The sequence below is a fragment of the Malus sylvestris genome, chromosome 1, assembly GCF_916048215.2.
Source record: "Malus sylvestris chromosome 1, drMalSylv7.2, whole genome shotgun sequence".
NCBI lineage: Eukaryota > Viridiplantae > Streptophyta > Magnoliopsida > Rosales > Rosaceae > Malus > Malus sylvestris.
The window spans coordinates 26,314,259-26,333,644 of record NC_062260.1 but is presented as its reverse complement, the minus strand read 5'-3'; the positions used below and the strand labels follow the sequence as shown (position 1 = coordinate 26,333,644).

Sequence of the window (19,386 nt, the reverse complement as noted above, 5' to 3'; positions counted from 1 at the left end):
ACAGTGACGATGATAATGCGCGTTTTTCTATTAAAAATATGAAAGTTGTTCGATGATACTTTCCATTGTATTTCTTCGATTGAGGTAGAAAGAAAGTGCAAGAAAGAGTAGGGTCCACAATTTTAGACAGGACAATGCGACTTTAAAAGGACAAAAAATAAATTTGTTTAATTTGGGCATAAGCCATTTAACATAGTTAATAAGAGTTTATGTTTCGATGGTAACGATCCTACTATGAAATCTTTGATACATATGCTATTAGCTACAAAACCTGTTTACTCAATAAAAATACACATCGTAATTATTTAACGACTAAAAATTTTTTTTTTAATTAAAAAATAAATCCAGTGCAGGATTTATAGTGGTGGCATCGACACTACAACAATAGGGCTTCTCACCCAGTGCACTCCATCCTTCCACACCAACCCTCCAAAAAAAAAAAAAAAAACCCATTGCAGGATAAAAATGTAGCCTAACAAAGTCAATGAGTCGATGACGAGAATAATGTGTGTGCTTTTTTTTTCTTTTCGCGCTAATCATAGCCCCATTTAGATTTATAGCTGTATAAAATATTATTTTTAAATAAAAAATATCAGGTCATATTCATATACCATTTCTAATTGAAAGAGGCTAAACATAGTTAGTTTAATAATTTATTAGTTTTAAGTTTTCAGTTGAATTTGAATCAATTAATTTAACTCAACTCCTTCGGCCAGAAAAATGGTTTGATGAGCTCCACAGATTATAGTCCAACCATTAGTTCGAGATTGATTTTTGAACAAAGCAGACTATTTTTTAGCTTTTGGACATCTAGCCCTCTTCATTGGAGATGGACCTAGGAAGCCAACAATGTTTGAACTCACACCGTGGTACAAGGATAACACTCAACTATACTATTGTAGTAAAATGCCACTTACATGAGCGTTTTTCCTATTAAAAATATGAAAGTTGTTGGATGATATACCTTTTATCGTATTTTTGTTCGGATGTATCCTTCATTGTTTTTGCTCGAATTTAGGTAGAAAGTGCCAAGAAAGAGTGGAGGTAACAATTTTAGACAGATTCGATAATCCAACTTGAAAAAGACAAAAAATAAATTTGTTTGAGTTGGGCGTAATCGTGTTGACCCATTTAACATGGTTAATAAGAGTTTGTGTTTCCATCCAACCCACCTAATTCGAAAGTGACGTACCCTTCAGCATGCTTACACAATTGCGTAACTAGAGAACTCATGTGCAAGTCATTTAAGTCAACGCCTTTTGATTGTGTTCATGTCAAGAAGTTTTTTTGTGTGGCCGGCACACTACTCGGTACACCAAAAATTATGATTACAATTCGTCATATTTTCTATTAAAAATATGAAAGTTATTGGATGATGTACCTGTTATTGTATTTTTGTTCGGATGTAGCTTTCATTGTTTATATTTGAATTTGGGTAGAAAGTGCTAAGAAAGAGTAGAGGTAGCAATTTTCCATAGATTCGATGATCCGACTTGAAAAGGACAAAAAATAAATTTTTGTTTTAGTTGGGCATAATCGTGTTGACCCATTTAACATGGTTAATTAAAGTTTGTGTTTCCATCCAACCCACCTAATGCGAAAGTGATGTACTATTTAGCATGCTTACACAATCGCGTAATTAGGTAACTCGTGTGCAAGTCATTTAAGTTCAATGTGAAATGATAAGTTTGATTTTTTTTCTTTCATGTAAACTTTGTATTCTTATGAGTAACTAAGGGTTGTGTTCATGTCAAGAAGTTTTTTCGTGTGGCCGGCACACTACTCAAGTATACCAAGAATTAATGATACAATTCGTTATAATTTTTTTTTTCAAGCTTCTAACCAATTATATTTTTAAACTCGGTGTACCAAGCCGTATGCCAAGCATACTGAAAAATATCTCGTTTATGTCAACACGAAGAGTATCTGAGACATCTGGAAGAGTGATTAAGGGTACTTGGTATTGGTGTCTTGTGGCTGCAAAGTTACTACAGCTCTACAAAGTGCTTAGGACATTTGAAAACAATGCAGAAACACGTCCTCCATATTCTAAATTCATATGGATTGGGCAACTAAAAACTTAACTATTCTACTTAATCTTGTTCTGATGGGCAACATAAATGTGTTGCTTGCAACTGAATTCTTCAATTTCAGCACATCGAGCTATTTCTCTTGTTCTAATGTTGAATTAACATTACAACAAGCTCCTCTCCACCTTTGTCAATGTTAGATTGGATGACTCAAATTATCTAAATTGGAACTTCCAAATACAACAAGCTCCTCTCCACCTTCACTGGGGTTCAGAGTGTTGTGCGGAAGCGCTAATTTGAAACCAATAAACTAAAACGGAAAAAATATGACAAAACAAACAATTCAAACTGACACAAAAGATTTATACTGGTTCGGTGTAAGCCTACATCCAGTTCGAGGACATCGAGGAAGTTCCACTAATAAACAAAATGAGATTATGTATCTTGAGGCTTTTGCAATCGCTTAGTTCAACGTAACAAGCCCCTAAAGATTTCTAATTGACGAAGGTAGTTCTTCAATTGCAGGCCCAACTAAATAAAGCTCTGATAGCTTCTCCATAAGATCTGAAATATCTGGAAACTTCTCAAGGTTTGAGCAACCAGAAAGATTAAGCGTTTGAAGATATCCCATATGAATGTTGCTCGGCAGGCTCTTGAGTTCTCAACAGCCTCTTAGGTCCAAAATAGTAAGGCCTGTGAGTTTATTAATTGACAAATGCAGTTCTTTAATTGCAGTCTCATCTGAATCAAGCTCTGATAGCTTCTCCATAACATTTGAAATATTTGGAAACTTCTCAAGCATTGAGCAACCAGAAAGATTAAGGGTTTGAAGAGATCATATAAATACTGCTCAGTAGGCTCTTGAGTTCTCGACGGCCTCTTAGATCCAAAACAGTAACGCCCGTGAGTATATTAATTGACGAAGGCAGTTCTTTAATTGCAGTCCCAACTAAATAAAGATTTGATAGCTTCTCTATAACATCTAAAATATCAGGAAACTTCTCAAGGTTTGAGCAACCAGAAAGATTAAGGGTTTGAAGAAATCCCATATGAATGTTACTCGGTAGGCTCTTGAGTTCTCAACAGCCTCTTAGGTCCAATATAGTAAGGCATGTGAGTTTATTAATTGACGAAGGCAGTTCTTTAATTGCAATCTTATATAAATGAAGCTCTGATAGCTTCTCTATAACATCTGAAATATCTGGAAACTTCTCAAGCATTGAGCAACCAAAAATATTAAGGGTTTGAAAAGATCTCATATGAATGCTGCTCGACAGGATCTTGAGTTCTCGATAGCCTCTTAGATCCAAAACAGTAAGGCCTATGAGTATATTAATTGACGAAGGCAATTCTTTAATTGCATTCCTATCTAAATAAAGCCCTGATACCTTCTCCATAACTTCTGAACAATTTGGAAACTTCTCAAGCATTGAGCAACCAGAAAGATAGGTGTGACAACCCATCCTTGAAATTATGTTTTTATTTATTTTAATCGAGGGAATCGAAGAAAATGCCCCTAGAGGCCAGGACTTTGATTTCAGTTAATCATCGTCTAGAGAAACGTATGATTTTTTTTTAGCGTAATTGGGTAGTACTCGACAATACGAACGCGTGGGCATAAGCGGATTTGAATTTGGAGCAACAACGGGGATATTGTGGAATTCAAATGTAAGGGTATTTTGGTAAGTTCACAAATGGAGATATTTCTCCACTTTGGACACCACATGACTGACACGTGGCACCCTATTTCTGGTGCCCTTTTCTTTTCCCCTTTGTGATCTCTCCCTCGAGAACTTTCTCGTGTCTTCTCTCTCATCTCTGTCAACTCTCTCTCTCTGCCAGTTCAACAAAAAACGTCACCACCTACTGCCTTCTTTGGCGAGCTTCGCCATAGCACCACCATAACTTTCTCATCTCCAACTCTCTTTGGTGAGCTTCGCCATAGCACCACCGTAATTTGGAAGCAACCTAGGAAAAATTTCCCAGATTTCTAGAAAACAAGACTCGTGGCCATTTGACCATTTTCAGACCAATTTGCCGGCCAATTATGATCTTCGTTGGGCCTCCTAAGGGTATGACTCTCTTCTCTAGATTTCTAACTTCATTATGGATTTTCAATCATCAAGTTTGGTTAAGAATTGAATTAGAAACTAGCTATGAAAGTTGGGAAGAAATTTCCAAAATTCTGGAAAGTTTGGCCGTGACCATCGGGCCACTTTTAGGTCGTTTCCCCGTTCAACTCAGGCCACGATTGGACCCCGAAGTAGTATAAACCTTTTCCCCACATTCCTAGTTTCTAGTTGGCTTTTGAATCATTGAATTTGGTTTAAGTATTGAGTTAGAAATTAGCCTTGGAAGTTAGGATGAAAATAAGCAAAATTATGACCTTCGCGAGGAAGACGATTACTGGTGTACTCGCGACACGTGGGATGCCGGCGCCTTTAAAAAAAATAATAATAATCCTCCCTTCCCACTCTCACATTCTCTCTCACTCTTTTGCTCTCTTATGCTCTCCTTTAATTTTAAAAACAAAAAAAATATTCACACACCCTTTGTGCATGGCTATATTCTAGTAAATTTTAAATAAAAGTGTAGTAATTAAAAAATTGAAAAGAAATAACCGCTTCTTACTGAGAAGTTAATGACTTTTTATGTTGAATTTATTCTAAATATAAAATTAAGCCAATTTAAAAAAAAAACAATAAAGTATCCAAAAAAAAAACCAAATGCAAAAGAAAAAGGCTAGTAATAAAATAAGGGTAGATCTATTCACACATATTTTTTTCCCTCTCACATATTCTTATTAATTTTTTCATTTGATCTTCTTCAAATTATTTGATTCGACTGCCAAAAATAAATAAAAAAATGTGTGAAAGAAAAAGATAAGTATCTGGATAACACTATCCTAAAATAATTCTTCAACGTATTGGAAAATTCAAATACGAATTGGACTAGCCCGGTTTTAAATTTTTAAAAGGCCCATCAGAATGAGTCCAAATAGGCCCACGGCCCGCAAACATTATTATTTTTTTATTTTTTTTTTCCGTCAAAAGAAAATCCCATTTCATGAGTTTAGTTTGTATGGGTGAAGCCATCGTGATTTGAATTCAGCAGCATCAGCTGCTCATGGCGGTATTGATCCAAATTACTCGTATTTTCGCGAATCCCAGCGGATAAATTGGCGGCTCTGGTTAGCGCGGACCTCCAGCTCTCCACCTCTTTCATTTCGGCATTCGATTCGCGTTCGTTTTGAGGAAAAAGCTTCTGCAAAACTTATCTTGAGCTTACGAACTTCAGATGGATCAACTTGGTAGAAAATCGGCACCACTGTCTGCTTCTTTGTGTCCAAGCACGCCAGGATTTTGACCAGTTCTTTCAAGCACCCCGTCGAATAAGCGTAGTTCTGGGAGAAAACCACGATCGAAAGCCTCGACGATTCGCTTATGATTGAGCTGCTAACTCAACTGAACTACAATTGGATCACCGGAAAATGGTCTGACCGACACGAAGTCAATGAGCCAATGCAAATTAGATCATTACGTAAAGTACACTAATCTGGTTTTGAAACTCAGCAAATCTTAAATGACCCTTTCCTTTTATTTATTATTAATTTTTACGGTAGAGCAACGTTGGTGGTTTAGGTAATTAGTTATTAAAGAAGAGGAAAATCTGTAAGGATTGAATTCACAACAAATCCATAAGGATCGAATTGGCATCAAAGTGTATATGCATTATTATTTTTCGTCACTGTAGTAAAGCGCCAACTGCAAATCTCATGAGTATAATTTGTATGAATATGTTTTTTTTAGTATAAATGATATTCTATACCATCTATACTTTTCCTTTTTGTTAAAGAACCCTCGATTGTGCGAGGTGAAATTTTATTGAAATAAAAAGGCAAATACACCTAGTGTAACCAAACAAACAAAAAAATGATATTCTACACTACGCGATATCGTTCAACTATGTTGAATCTTCATCTGCATACCCAACCCAATAACTTCTTTGTAAATCGGAAATATATTCCGATCTCGCTATTCATATGAAAAATGAGTTAGAGTGATTGGAAATATCCTCGAGGTAAGTGTCAGCTTCTCACAGATGTGTCATGTCTAATAGCATCGTTTGGCTTCTAAACTACTGTCACATTATTAATGGTACTACTCTGAAATCTTTCATATGTATGACGAGGATAATGCGCGTTTTCTATTAAAAATATGAGAGTTGTATGATGTACCTTTTATTGTATTTTTGTTCGGATGTACCTTTCATTGTTTTTGTTTGAATTTGGGTGTGCCAAGAAAGAGTAGAGGTAACAATTTTAGACAGATTCGATAATCCGACTTGAAAAGGACAAAAAATAAGTTTGTTTGGGTTGGGCATAATCGTGCTGACCCATTTATCGTGGTTAATAAGAGTTTGTGTTCCCATCCAACCCACCTAATTTGAAAGTGACGTACATTTTAGCACGCTTACACAATTGTGTAACTAGATAACTCGTGTGTAATTATTTAAGTTGAACGTGAAATGATAGTTTAACCTTTTTCTTTCATGTAAACTTTGTATTCTTAGTAGTAGCTAATAGTGACGCCTTTGGGTTGTATTCATGTCGAGAAGTTTTTTCGTGCGGCCGGCAAATTATTTGGTACACCAAGAATTAATGATACAATTCATTATAATTTTTTTTTTTAAGTTTCCAACCAATTATTATTAAATTTGGTGTACTGAGCCGTATGTCAAGCACACTAAAAAATCTATTGTTTATGTCAACACGAACCAGAAACGTCCGGAAGAGCAATTAAGGGTACTTGGTATTTATGTCTTGTGGCTGCAAAGTTATTACAGCTCTACAAAGTGATATTCTAAGTTCGTATGGAACAGAATTGAGCAATTAAAAACTTAATTATTCTAATTAATCTTGTTTTCATGATAGCACACTTCATTTTACTTCTCGCACACCCCTTGATAATTTCTGTCCGTTGATCTTCTTCAATTCATCCGATCCGACAGTCGAAAATTAAAAGAATGTGTGAGAAGTAAAATAGGATGTGTGGATATCACACCCCTTGAATTTTTCAATTTCAGCACATCGAGCCATTTCTCTTGTTCTAATTTTGAATTAACATTACAACAAGCTCATCTCAACCTCTGTCAATGTCAAATTGGACGACTCACATTATCTGAATTGGCACTTCCAAATACAACAAGCTCGGGGTTCAATGTGTTGTGCGGGAAACACTAACTTGAAACCAATAAACTAATACGGAAAAATATGACAAAACAAACAATTAAAATGACACAAAGATTTATACTGGTTCGGCGTAAACCTACATCCAGTTCGGGGACAGCAAGGAAGTTTCACTAATAAACAAAAGGAAAAGGAGATTACAAAGAGTACTCTCAAACTCAAACCCAAAATACACCCAGATACACTCACAAATAGAAGAGGGAAAAAACGAATTACAAACAAAATATTTGTTTCTCTACAACTACAACAATCGCTAATTGGTTTCACTCTTACAGAACCTTAAACGCAGCAGCTCCCCATTTTACTTCTCTCTTCCATTGGGTGTCGGCTCTTCTCTTTCCTTTACACTAGTGCAGCTGCTTGTATTCACATTTCCCACCGTCTCATCCAAATTCGACACAATGCGAGGCTTTAAATACGAGCACTAAAGAGACCTAGCATGGGATCCGCATATGCCAACTAAAGAGCCACAACAGTTTGGTTTTAGGTCCGCGTAGAAAGTGTTGAGACCCAACAGGACTGAGCCATCAAATCCAACACAGAGGGATTGTTCTCTTCAGTTTTCCTTTGCCCCATCAGGAAGTACCAATCTTTTAGAATACAAATCCTCTGCGTCAGAGGTATCACTTCCATTTTGTTCACCCTCGTTATAGCAAACACCCTTCACGGTTCCTCTCAGAATGTGCAACTCTTACCATTGATTTGCCAAAAGCACGAAGTTCGGCTTCAGAATTCTCATGATGATAGTGTTGTTCTTGAAAGTGGAATTGATCCGGCTGTATCATGCTTCAATAACGCACCACCTCAAATTTGGGATAAAAGGGACCACACGGGCTTACAATTAGCTTCCTCTCACAATTGGCATAAAAGAGATTATGCACCTCCTCACAGTTGGCATAAAAGAGACGAACTCCACTCCTTCTGACGCGATGCTGCTGAACTGGTGCCCCAGAATCACATAATCTGACTCAAGTAACCTGCCTCTTGTGATGCTCAAATCAAGCAAATCAAAGCAGAAACCGCGCTCGCCATGCATGCTCTCCTTTGAAGGTACAAAAACACAGAGCAGATAGATCAGATGCATAATGTGCATACTTGAACTTAGTAACACCGCACACAGCGAATCCTAAAATCTTATGATCCAAGACTGGTGGTAGATGCACAGTTACGGAAGATCTGCTACACTGATGGCTGAACCAATCTGAAAGTTTACTTCCAGGAAGATACATAAACAAGGAAAGAGGTTGCGGATTACCCTGCAGAATGAAAACAAAGGTAAACTGGACTTGCATTAGATATGTTTCATACTTTTGCACGTAGAGAGAGAGAGAGAGAGACCTGATGAGCTTCCACAACATCTTCAAATAGATTTTGCACCAGCTGGAAGCAGTTTGAAAATGTCAAGTAAAGATTCTTCGGAAAAAACTTGCTTGGTCTTGAAACAGATACCAAAGCCGTGCAATCATGGGCATCTATGAACCTTATAGTTGATGAAATCTCTGGTATTGATTTCAGTCCCTTGCAACCTTCCAATTTGAGACTTGTTAACCAATGAAGCCAATTCATTTCCGCAGGCAAGCTCTCAAAATTGTTTCTGCAGAGTTCTAATGTACTCAATAATGATAAATGAGCAATACCCAATAATTCCAACACCTCAAACTTTGGGCAACCAGAAAGACTAAGATAGTGAAGGGCCTTGAGATCACAAATGCTGCTTGGGAGACTTGAGTTTTCTAAAATCTCTTACGTTCAACGTAACAAGACCTGGAAGATTTCTAATTGAAGAAGGCAGTTCTTTAATTGCAGTCCCATCTAAATATAACTTTGATAGCTTCTCCATAACATCTGAAATGTCTGGAAACTTCTCAAAGTTTTGAGCAACCAGAAAGATTAAGGGTTTGAAGAGATCCCATATGAATGCTGCTCGGCAGGCTCTTGAGTTCTTGACACCCAGATAGGTCCAAAACAGTAAGGCCCGTGAGTTTATTAATTGACGAAGGCAGTTCTTGAATGGCAGTCCCATCTAAATATAACCTTGATAGCTTCTCCACAACATCTGAAATATCTGGAAACTTCTCAAGCATTGAGCAACCCGAAAGAATAAGGGTTCGAAGAGATCCCATATGAATGCTACTCGGCAGGCTCTTGAGTTCTTGACACCCAGATAGGTTCATAACAGTAAGGCCCGTGAGTTTAGTAATTGACGAAGGCAGTTCTTTAATGGCAGTCCCATCTAAATATAACTCTGATAGATTCTCCATAACATCTGAAATATCTGGAAACTTCTCAAGCATTGAGCAACCCGAAAGAATAAGGGTTTGAAGAGATCCCATATGAATGCTGCTCGGCAGGCTCTTGAGTTCTTGACACCAAGATAGGTTCAAATCAGTAAGGCCCGTGAGTTTATTAATTGATGAAGGCAGTTCTTTAATGGCAGTCCCATCTAAATATAACTCTGATAGATTCTCCATAGCATCTGAAATCTCTGGAAACTTCTCAAGGTTTGAGCAACCAGAAAGATTAAGGGTTTGAAGAGATCCGATATGAATACTGCTCTGCAGGCTCTTGAGTTCTTGACAGCCTCTTAGGTTCAAAATAGTAAGGCCCGTGAGTTTATTAATTGATGAATGCAGTTCTTTAATAGCAGTCCCATCTAAATGAAGCTCTGATAGCTTCTCCATAACATCTGAAATATCTGGAAACTTCTCAAGCATTGAGCAGCCCGAAAGAATAATGGTTTGAAGAGATCCTACATGAATGCTGCTCGGCAGGCTCTTGAGTTCTCGACAGCCTCTTAGGTTCAAAACAGTAAGGCCCGTGAGTTTATTAATTGACGAATGCAGTTCTTTAATGGCAGTCCCACCTAAATAAAGCTTTGATAGCTTCCCCATAACATCTGAAATATCTGGAAACTTCTCAAAGTTTGAGCAACCAAAAAGTTTAAGGGTTTGAAGAGATCCCATATGAATGCTGCTCGGCAGGCTCTTGAGTTCTCGACACCGAGATAGGTCCAAAACAGTGAGGCCTGTGAGTTTATTAATTGACGAAGGCAGTTCTTTAATTGCAGTCTCGTCTAAATAAAGCTCTGATAGCTTCTCCATAACACCTGAAATATCTGGAAACTGCTCCAGGTTTGAGCAACCAGAAAGATTAAGGGTTTGAAGAGATCCCATATGAATGCTGCTTGGCATGCTCTTGAGTTCTCGACAGCCTCTTAGGACCAAAATAGTAAGGCTCGTGAGTTTATTAATTGACGAAGGCAGTTCTTTAATTGCAGTCTCGTCTAAATAAAGCTCTGATAGCTTCTCCATAACACCCGAAATATCTGGAAACTGCTCCAGGTTTGAGCAACCAGAAATATTAAGGGTTTGAAGAGATCCCATATGAATGCTGCTCGGCAGGCTCTTGAGTTCTCGACACCGAGATAGGTCCAAAACAGTGAGGCCTGTGAGTTTATTAATTGACGAAGGCAGTTCTTTAATTGCAGTCTCGTTTAAATAAAGCTCTGATAGCTTCTCCATAACACCTGAAATATCTGGAAACTGCTCCAGGTTTGAGCAACCAGAAAGATTAAGGGTTTGAAGAGATCCCATATGAATGCTGCTCGGCAGGCTCTTGAGTTCTCGACACCGAGATAGGTCCAAAACAGTGAGGCCTGTGAGTTTATTAATTGACGAAGGCAGTTCTTTAATTGCAGTCTTGTCTAAATATAACCTTGATAGTTTCTTCATAACATCTGAAATATCTGGAAACTTCTCAAGCATTGAGCAACCTGAAAGATTAAGAGTTTGAAGAGATCCCATATGAATGCTGCTCGGCAGGCTCTTCAGTTCTTCACAGCGTCTTAGGTCCAAGAGAGTAAGGCCCGTGAGTTTATTAATTGAAGAAGGCAGTTCTTCAATTGCAGTCCCAACTAAATAAAGCTCTGACAGCTCCTCCATAACTTCCGAAATCTCAGGAAACTTCTCAAGGTTTGAGCAACCAGAAAGATTAAGGGTTTGAAGAGATCCCATATGATTGATGCCCGGAAGGCTCTTAAGATTTTCACAGCCTCTTAGGTCCAAAAAAGTAAGGCCCGTGAGTTTATTAATTGACGAAGGCAGTTCTTTAATGGCAGTGCTATCTAAATATAACTTTGATAGATTCCCCATAACATCTGAAATATCTGGAAACTTCTCAATGTTTGAGCAACCAGAAAGTTTAAGGGTTTGAAGAGATCCCATATGAATGCTGCTTGGCATGCTCTTGAGTTCTCGACAGCCTCTTAGGACCAAAATAGTAAGGCTCGTGAGTTTATTAATTGACGAAGGCAGTTCTTTAATTGCAGTCTCGTCTAAATAAAGCTCTGATAGCTTCTCCATAACACCCGAAATATCTGGAAACTGCTCCAGGTTTGAGCAACCAGAAATATTAAGGGTTTGAAGAGATCCCATATGAATGCTGCTCGGCAGGCTCTTGAGTTCTCGACACCGAGATAGGTCCAAAACAGTGAGGCCTGTGAGTTTATTAATTGACGAAGGCAGTTCTTTAATTGCAGTCTCGTTTAAATAAAGCTCTGATAGCTTCTCCATAACACCTGAAATATCTGGAAACTGCTCCAGGTTTGAGCAACCAGAAAGATTAAGGGTTTGAAGAGATCCCATATGAATGCTGCTCGGCAGGCTCTTGAGTTCTCGACACCGAGATAGGTCCAAAACAGTGAGGCCTGTGAGTTTATTAATTGACGAAGGCAGTTCTTTAATTGCAGTCTTGTCTAAATATAACCTTGATAGTTTCTTCATAACATCTGAAATATCTGGAAACTTCTCAAGCATTGAGCAACCTGAAAGATTAAGAGTTTGAAGAGATCCCATATGAATGCTGCTCGGCAGGCTCTTCAGTTCTTCACAGCGTCTTAGGTCCAAGAGAGTAAGGCCCGTGAGTTTATTAATTGAAGAAGGCAGTTCTTCAATTGCAGTCCCAACTAAATAAAGCTCTGACAGCTCCTCCATAACTTCCGAAATCTCAGGAAACTTCTCAAGGTTTGAGCAACCAGAAAGATTAAGGGTTTGAAGAGATCCCATATGATTGATGCCCGGAAGGCTCTTAAGATTTTCACAGCCTCTTAGGTCCAAAAAAGTAAGGCCCGTGAGTTTATTAATTGACGAAGGCAGTTCTTTAATGGCAGTGCTATCTAAATATAACTTTGATAGATTCCCCATAACATCTGAAATATCTGGAAACTTCTCAATGTTTGAGCAACCAGAAAGTTTAAGGGTTTGAAGAGATCCCATATGAATGCTGCTCGGCAGGCTCTTGAGTTCTCGACACTGAGATAGGTCCAAAACAGTGAGGCCTGTGAGTTTATTAATTGAAGGCAGTTCTTTAATTGCAGTCCCAACTAAATAAAGCTCTGACAGCTCCTCCATAACTTCCGAAATCTCAGGAAACTTCTCAAGGTTTGAGCAACCAGAAAGATCAAGGGTTTGAAGAGATCCCATACGAATGATGCCCGGAAGGCTCTTAAGATTTTCAGTCTCCTAGATTCAATATAGCAAGGTTTTTCAGAGCTGAAATGGATGGGTCAACCTCATATAACTCTGTACAACCTTTGAGATTTAGTTCCTTAAGACTTGTAGCCTTTGTGAAGTCGGGGGTTTTCTTAAGGCTTTCACAATAACTTAAATTGATGAATTTCAACTTTTCCAGAGGCTGTTAAAAAGTACAGGAAAACATGCACAACACATCTCAGAACCTAAACATTGAAAATAAATATATTTACGTAAATGAAAAATCGTACCTCAGCTCCTGTCCAAAGTTGTTCGATGCGACTATTGCTCATGTCAAGGTTTACAAGATTCTTGAACTGGAAGTTGGATGGCCAAGACTTGAGGGGGCAACCACGCCAGATGAGACACCTCAACTGAGAACTTTGGAACTTTAAGTCCGCAATCCAGTGTTTTATGAAGCAATCATGTGGAGCTCGATTGTCAAATGAATCCCCGAATGCAAGCTCATCTTCTGCTTCAGTTGAAGTTTGACTGTCAAATGAATCCTCGGATACAAACCCATATTCGTCAAAGTAACCATCACGTATCATGAGCAGTCTTAGTTTTGTCATACTAACAAATGCTTCAGTATTTGAGCATCTCTCTTTAAAGATTGCTGAATCCAGGATTATGCCTTCAATTGCTTCTGTAGCCTGGATAAACCAACAATGTAAATTAAAGTGAAGGAAAACACAAAGAACCTTATTGAATATTATAAACAATGCATGTTTGCTATAAAATAGATTTTCGTCGAAAGCTGAAGCTTTCTACGAAACATTGCATAAGAGAAAGATATCTCACTGTTTTTTGAGTCAGCACATGACGAACATCTTCATAACTCCACAACCTACTTCTTCTCCCAGGCTCTTTGATACATTCTTGGCGAACGATTTCCCGACCCATTTCCTCTAGTAAATCATGCATCACCAGTTCCCCCCACTTTGACACAGATATGAGAGCTCGGTCGATTAGAACTCTTATTCCACGATGGGGATATAAGCCACAACTGTCCAGACTTTTTTTTGCACTGTCTATATCCATTCCTTTCAAGAAACATGCAATATCTAGAAAGATGTCCTTGTCTGACTCATCTAGTCCATCAAAGCTCGTTTTAAGCACATTATGAATTCCCTTTTGCGGGATTTTCCTTATTTTTTCCAACTCATCTTCCCACTCGGGCACAGTTTTGTTATCAAGAAAAGCTCCCAACACTTTGAGTGCTAAAGGCAGACCTTGAGCATATTGTATGGCACGCCTTGAGAGCTGACCATAATTTCGGGTGGGTTGGATTGTTCTGAAGGCATACTGGTAGAAGAGTTTAAGAGCTTCTGGCTCACTTAAGTTCTCGGGCTTATATACAGCACCAGCTCCACTTAATAATTGTTTATCTCTAGTTGTTATAATGACCCGACTTCCACCACCAAATGAATGCTGCTTTCCAAGTAAGGCTTCGATTTGGGATAATTCATCAACGTCATCAAGAACAATGAAAACTTTTTTCCTTTGTAGCCTTTGTAGCCTTTCCAACGTGCCTAAACTCTGCACCTTTTCCTGCTTCAAGATTCTAGAAAGAAGCATTTCTTGCATATGTACTGCACCATTCTTCGAGAAGCCTTCCTTGACATTTTCGAGAAAGCAGCAAGCTTCAAATTGACATGCGATTCCATCATAAACAGCGCGAGCGATGGTGGTTTTGCCTATACCTCCCATACCCCATATTCCAACAGTGAAAACATCATCCACCCCAGGACGTAATAGTGAATTCACTGCATCTATGTGGTAATCCATTCCAACCAAGCCATTATCTTTGCTTGGCGAGACTTGGATATATCTCTTATATATGTCATCCACAATTTCCTCAATAAGCTTGGCATCATCCCTGTGTAATACGAAAAACAGCACCGAATTAAACTAAATGCTATAAAAATCTCAATTCATAAGTAATTAAGAATATAATCGAACAGTAATTACTCGTATTTTCGCGAATCCCAGCCGGATAAATTGGCAGCTCTGGTTACCGCGGACCTCCAGCTCTCCACCTCTTCCATGTCGGCGTTCGATTCGCGTTCGTGTTGAGCAAAAGCTTCTGCAAAAATTTTCTTTTGCTTACGAACTTCAGATGGATCAACTTCGTAGAAAATCGGCACCACTATCTGCTTCTTTGCGTCCATGCACGCCAGGATTTTGACCAGTTCTTTCAAGCACCACGTCGAAGAAGCGTAGTTCTGGGAGAAAACCACGATCGAAATCCTCGACTCTTCGATAGCTGAGAGGAGCTGCAAAAGATCGTCGCCTTTTCTGATCTCTTCGGCGTCGATGAAGGTGATTAATTTCTGATCCAGAGCTCTGTAGAGATGGCCGACGAAGATCTTGCGAGTGTCTACGCCTCTGAAATTCAGGAAGACGTTGTATTTCAATGAGGAAGAGGAAGGAGCAGCCATTGACATCTGACAGGGACAATATCCACAGCAGATGGTCAGCTACCGACTCGCCTAATGCAACGTAAAAGCTGAAATGGCCGATTGAGCGTCAGCTTTTGGAGTTGGGAGTTAAACGATTGGCTGGAAAAATTGTACCCAAAGATATGATTCTGTTTGGCTCACCGGTGCGGCGATGTTGGGTTCGTGGAGGATGATGGAGCATTCGTGTCCTGCACTTTTTGGGCTGTCTTTTGGTTTATCTCGTGCATCTGTTGGAGGTTCTGTGTTGGGAGGTTTTTTGCTTGACCTTATCTTCTTCTGGATCCCTGCGGCCGTTCATCCGTTTGGCTCAGCAGTGCGGCGATGGGGACGACGACTTCAACAGTTTCTCTGCTGCTAGGGTTTTCTTCTTCTTTGAGCTTTGTTTCTGTTTGGGCCTAATCTCTGTTTTTGGGGGCTTGTTTCGTTTCCGTTGTGATTTTTTTGTTTGTTTTAATGAAATATTAAAACAACAAAAAAAAAATGTAATTTTAAGAAAACTAAATTTTTTAAGTTAAATTTATAAATTAAGTTGTAGTTATAGATGGCTAGTATTTGCCTACACATTTTGTGTATTTGAACACATTTTTTTTTAGAAAATGAGAAGGAGAAAGAGGAAGAGAGAGAGAGAACGTGGAGGAGTGGGAGGTTTTTTTTTTTTTGGTTTTTTTTATATAAATATTAGAGGTATTTTAACATCACTCGTAGGTGAAACTTCAATAAAAAAATGTAAAATTTGGACTTGTGAAATTACATTATTGACCATCATTTTTTTTTTGTGATAGAAGACTAATTTGTAATATCCCACTTCGCCCAGGAGAGTGATCCTTAAATGTATATTCTCATCCCTACCTAGCATGAGGCCTTTTGGGAGCTCACTGGCTTCGAGTTCCGTATGAACTCTGAAATTAAGCGAGAAGGAGGCTAGAGCACTCCCAGGATGGGTGACCCACTGGGAAGTTGCTCGTGAGTTTCCAAAAACAAAATCGTGAGGGAATGGTAAGCCCAAAGCGGACAATATCATGCTACGGTGGTGGAACGGGTCCGTGAAGTGGTGGACCCGGGCCGGGATGTGACAAATGGTTTCAGAGCCAATCTCTGGCCGGAAGTGTGTCAACGAGGACGTCAGGCCCCTAAGGGGGTCGATTGTAACATCCCACATCGCCCAGGGGAGTGATCTTTAAATGTATATTCTCATCTCTACCTAGCACGAGGCTTTTTGGGAGCTCACTAGCTTCGGTTTCCATAGGAACTCTGAAGTTAAGCGAGAAGGAGGTCAGAGCACTCTCAGGATGGATGACCCACTAGAAAGTTGCTCGTGAGTTCCCAAAAACAAAACCGTGAGGGAATGGTAAGCCCAGAGCAGACAATATCGTACTACGATGGTGGAACGGGCCCGGAAAGTGGTGGACCCGGGCCAGGATGTGACAAATTTGTCTTTTCACCCTCTTTTGGTTGACAAAAAAAGTTTTATTAATTAGTAGAGATTAGATTATTCATTGAATGTCGATTAACGTGATGTTTTTAATTGGTGAAATATTATTTAACTTGTAAATTTGATTTAAAATTTTGATTTCCTTAACATTATTAAAAATATATAATTCTATAAAATTTGAAAGAAAAAAACTCTGTAAAATCGTCGGAGAGTCAAATGAGTCAACGAAAATAAGTTTCTTTTTACTAGGTGGTTTCCTAGCACCATCTCAAAAAAAAAAATGTAATTCTATAAAATTGGAAAGAGAGAATACTCTGAAAAATGTTCGGGAAGTTAATGAGTTTCTTTCTACTAGGTTTGTACATAAAAATAATAATATTACTAATTTATCTTCACTGTTACCACTTAATATTCTGGTCTAATAGTATTCATTTTCATTTCTAATTTTTAGTTTCAATTATCGCTAAAGGTGAATTTGAACCACATTATTGCTAGGTCATTGTAAGGCTTAGCTCACCCTTTCTCTTAGTACAAATAATATCGTTTGTTAAAAAAGTTATTTTTGTCATTAGGAAGCCAGAACTTTACTTTAAAGTCACAAGGTGTCACAGGGTATTTTTGTAAAAAAAATTAAACGAACCAGGAAAATTAGCAAAAAAAATAAGAAGAAAAACGGAAAGAAAAAAAAGAAAAATAATAATAAACTTTGTTGGAACATCACTTATGCCAAAAAGGTTTTTTGTTTATCTTAACTAAACTACATATTAATAGAATTATCTTTGTCAATTAAAAGAAGATGAAAAAATTATTATTACAATAAAAACGTTAAAGGCAATAACGTAATTTTACAAAACAAAATTTTGTTATTTTTAATTCAAACCCCACTTATAGGTAATTTTAACATATCTATTTTAAAAAATAAAAAAATAATACTCTCTCTCCTCACTCTTACGTTATCTCTCACTCTCTTGCTGCTCTGCTTTAACTTTAAAAACAAAAACAAAAAATTAAGTGATGTTGTAAACATTCCTAGAATAAGTATGATTGTGTAAATCCTAGATTAGATTTGATTTTAGTTATCATTTCCTATTACAACTTGTATTACTTGGAGGAGAAGGAATATATTCTCTCCCTTTACTACTATAAATAAAGGCACAATGTAGGAGGGATAACAACATATACATTCCCCTACAATTCTACAAACACACATCTCTCCTCTCTTTCTCTGCCGCCGGCCCTAGTCTCTCTGTCAGATAAAAATAGACCACAACACGTTATCAGCACGCTCCTACCGCTGCGCTTAGGAATCTGACGTTGGAGATTTTTTTTCTGCATCAAACCAGTTCATCCATATCATCACGCAATCAGGTTCTTTCCAAACAACGGTTTTTAACTCGATATTTTGTAAGCCCTGATAGCATGAACATTCACCATGATGCATGACCCAACTTTACGTTTTACGTATTTTAGATTCTACATAAATTGTGTATGCTTCATAACCAAAATTGCTACAATTATGTGAATTTGATATTTGTCATGAATTGAATCTTACATATGTACATGCATTGAAACTATTATTTGCATATGCATCAACGTAAATATGTGATTCATTAAAATTATACATGCATATAATATAATTGAATTGAAAAAAAAAACATTTTTTTTTTGCGATTGGGACCTCGGTTCTTTAGAACCCGTGACCACCATCCTGCAGATGGGGTCTCCACGCAAGCAGAGAGCATGCAGCTCTCCTTGTTCCCAGAAAAAACCCACAAAGCCAAACCCCCAACCCAAAATCCTGACACCCTTCCTGGTGTCCCCCGACCATGGCATGGCCTGCAGCCACAGCCTTGAACCTTTGGTTCATATTCTCGACGACCTGAAGTCGTCCCATGTCGACAATTGAACTGAGATTCAACGGAATCTCGTCAGAATTTTTTGAAAATTCGATTTCAATTTGTAGGGTTTTGATATCATGTCGACATTTCATCTCCGTCGATAGATACTTGGTTCTCCGACGAACCATGGCTTGCACACACCAAGGACAACCACCTGCAGTGGCGTCGTCCTAGTTTTTCCGGCCTTTTTCCTCGGCCAAGCACACCCAGCGTCGCTGGGGTGTCTGCTACCTGCAACCCGAGCCCTAGTAGGCTCCAGCCTCTTGGCCCGTACGAAAAAAAAGAGATTTTTTTTTGGGCCAGCCTAAAGCGGCCCGCGCGAAAAAAAAACACAAATTTTGTTTGTTTCTGGGCTCGCTTTCAGCGGCCCAGTCTGAAGAAAAAAAAAAGATTTTTTTAGTTTTCTTTTGGGCCTGCTTGATGCAGCCCTTTGTGAAAAAAATATGTTTTGGGGGGTCTGCCCGCAGCAGCCCAACCCCCTGCTCTCCCCGTGGGCCTGTAGCCCCACCCGAGGGTTCTCGGCCTATATTTTTAGGCCCCGAGATTTTATTATTTAATATATATTTTTTTTAAATAATATGGGTTTTTATATTTTCACCCACACTTTAATTTGGCCTCGAAGACCAAAATAACATTCATTCAATTATCATTATACAATATTTTTGCATACAATATTTGTTGCATATTTGTTTGCATATATATTTGTGTTTGCCTGCAGGAATATATGAACCTTTAGTTCATAATTACTTTGAAACCCGAAGTTTCTTATAAACATGCCTTATTTGAAA

General features: G+C 38.3%; 1 protein-coding gene and 1 pseudogene across 1 annotated transcript; both read right to left on the bottom strand.

Annotated features, from left to right (window-relative positions):
- Positions 1-7,320: 7,320 nt before the first annotated feature.
- LOC126627824 (inactive disease resistance protein RPS4-like) lies at positions 7,321-8,991 on the bottom strand. Its single transcript, XM_050297387.1, has 2 exons — positions 8,617-8,991; positions 7,321-8,534 (listed from the first exon to the last, which is right to left on the bottom strand). The coding sequence occupies exons 1-2, from the start codon at positions 8,842-8,844 to the stop codon at positions 8,286-8,288; spliced, it is 477 nt and encodes a 158-aa protein (XP_050153344.1). The 5' UTR covers positions 8,845-8,991; the 3' UTR covers positions 7,321-8,285.
- Positions 8,992-9,138: 147 nt separating this feature from the next.
- LOC126627726 (disease resistance protein RPV1-like) lies at positions 9,139-15,696 on the bottom strand (annotated as a pseudogene).
- Between the last annotated feature and the right edge of the window lie 3,690 nt (positions 15,697-19,386).

Excerpts from the sequence above, each read along its gene's own strand:
- LOC126627824 (XM_050297387.1), bottom strand. The coding sequence starts at position 8,844 with ATGAATTGGCTTCATTGGTTAACAAGTCTCAAATTGGAAGGTTGCAAG. Across the intron at positions 8,535-8,616 it reads ATGTTGTGGAAGCTCATCAG|GGTAATCCGCAACCTCTTTC; the intron begins GTCTCTCTCTCT and ends TTCATTCTGCAG.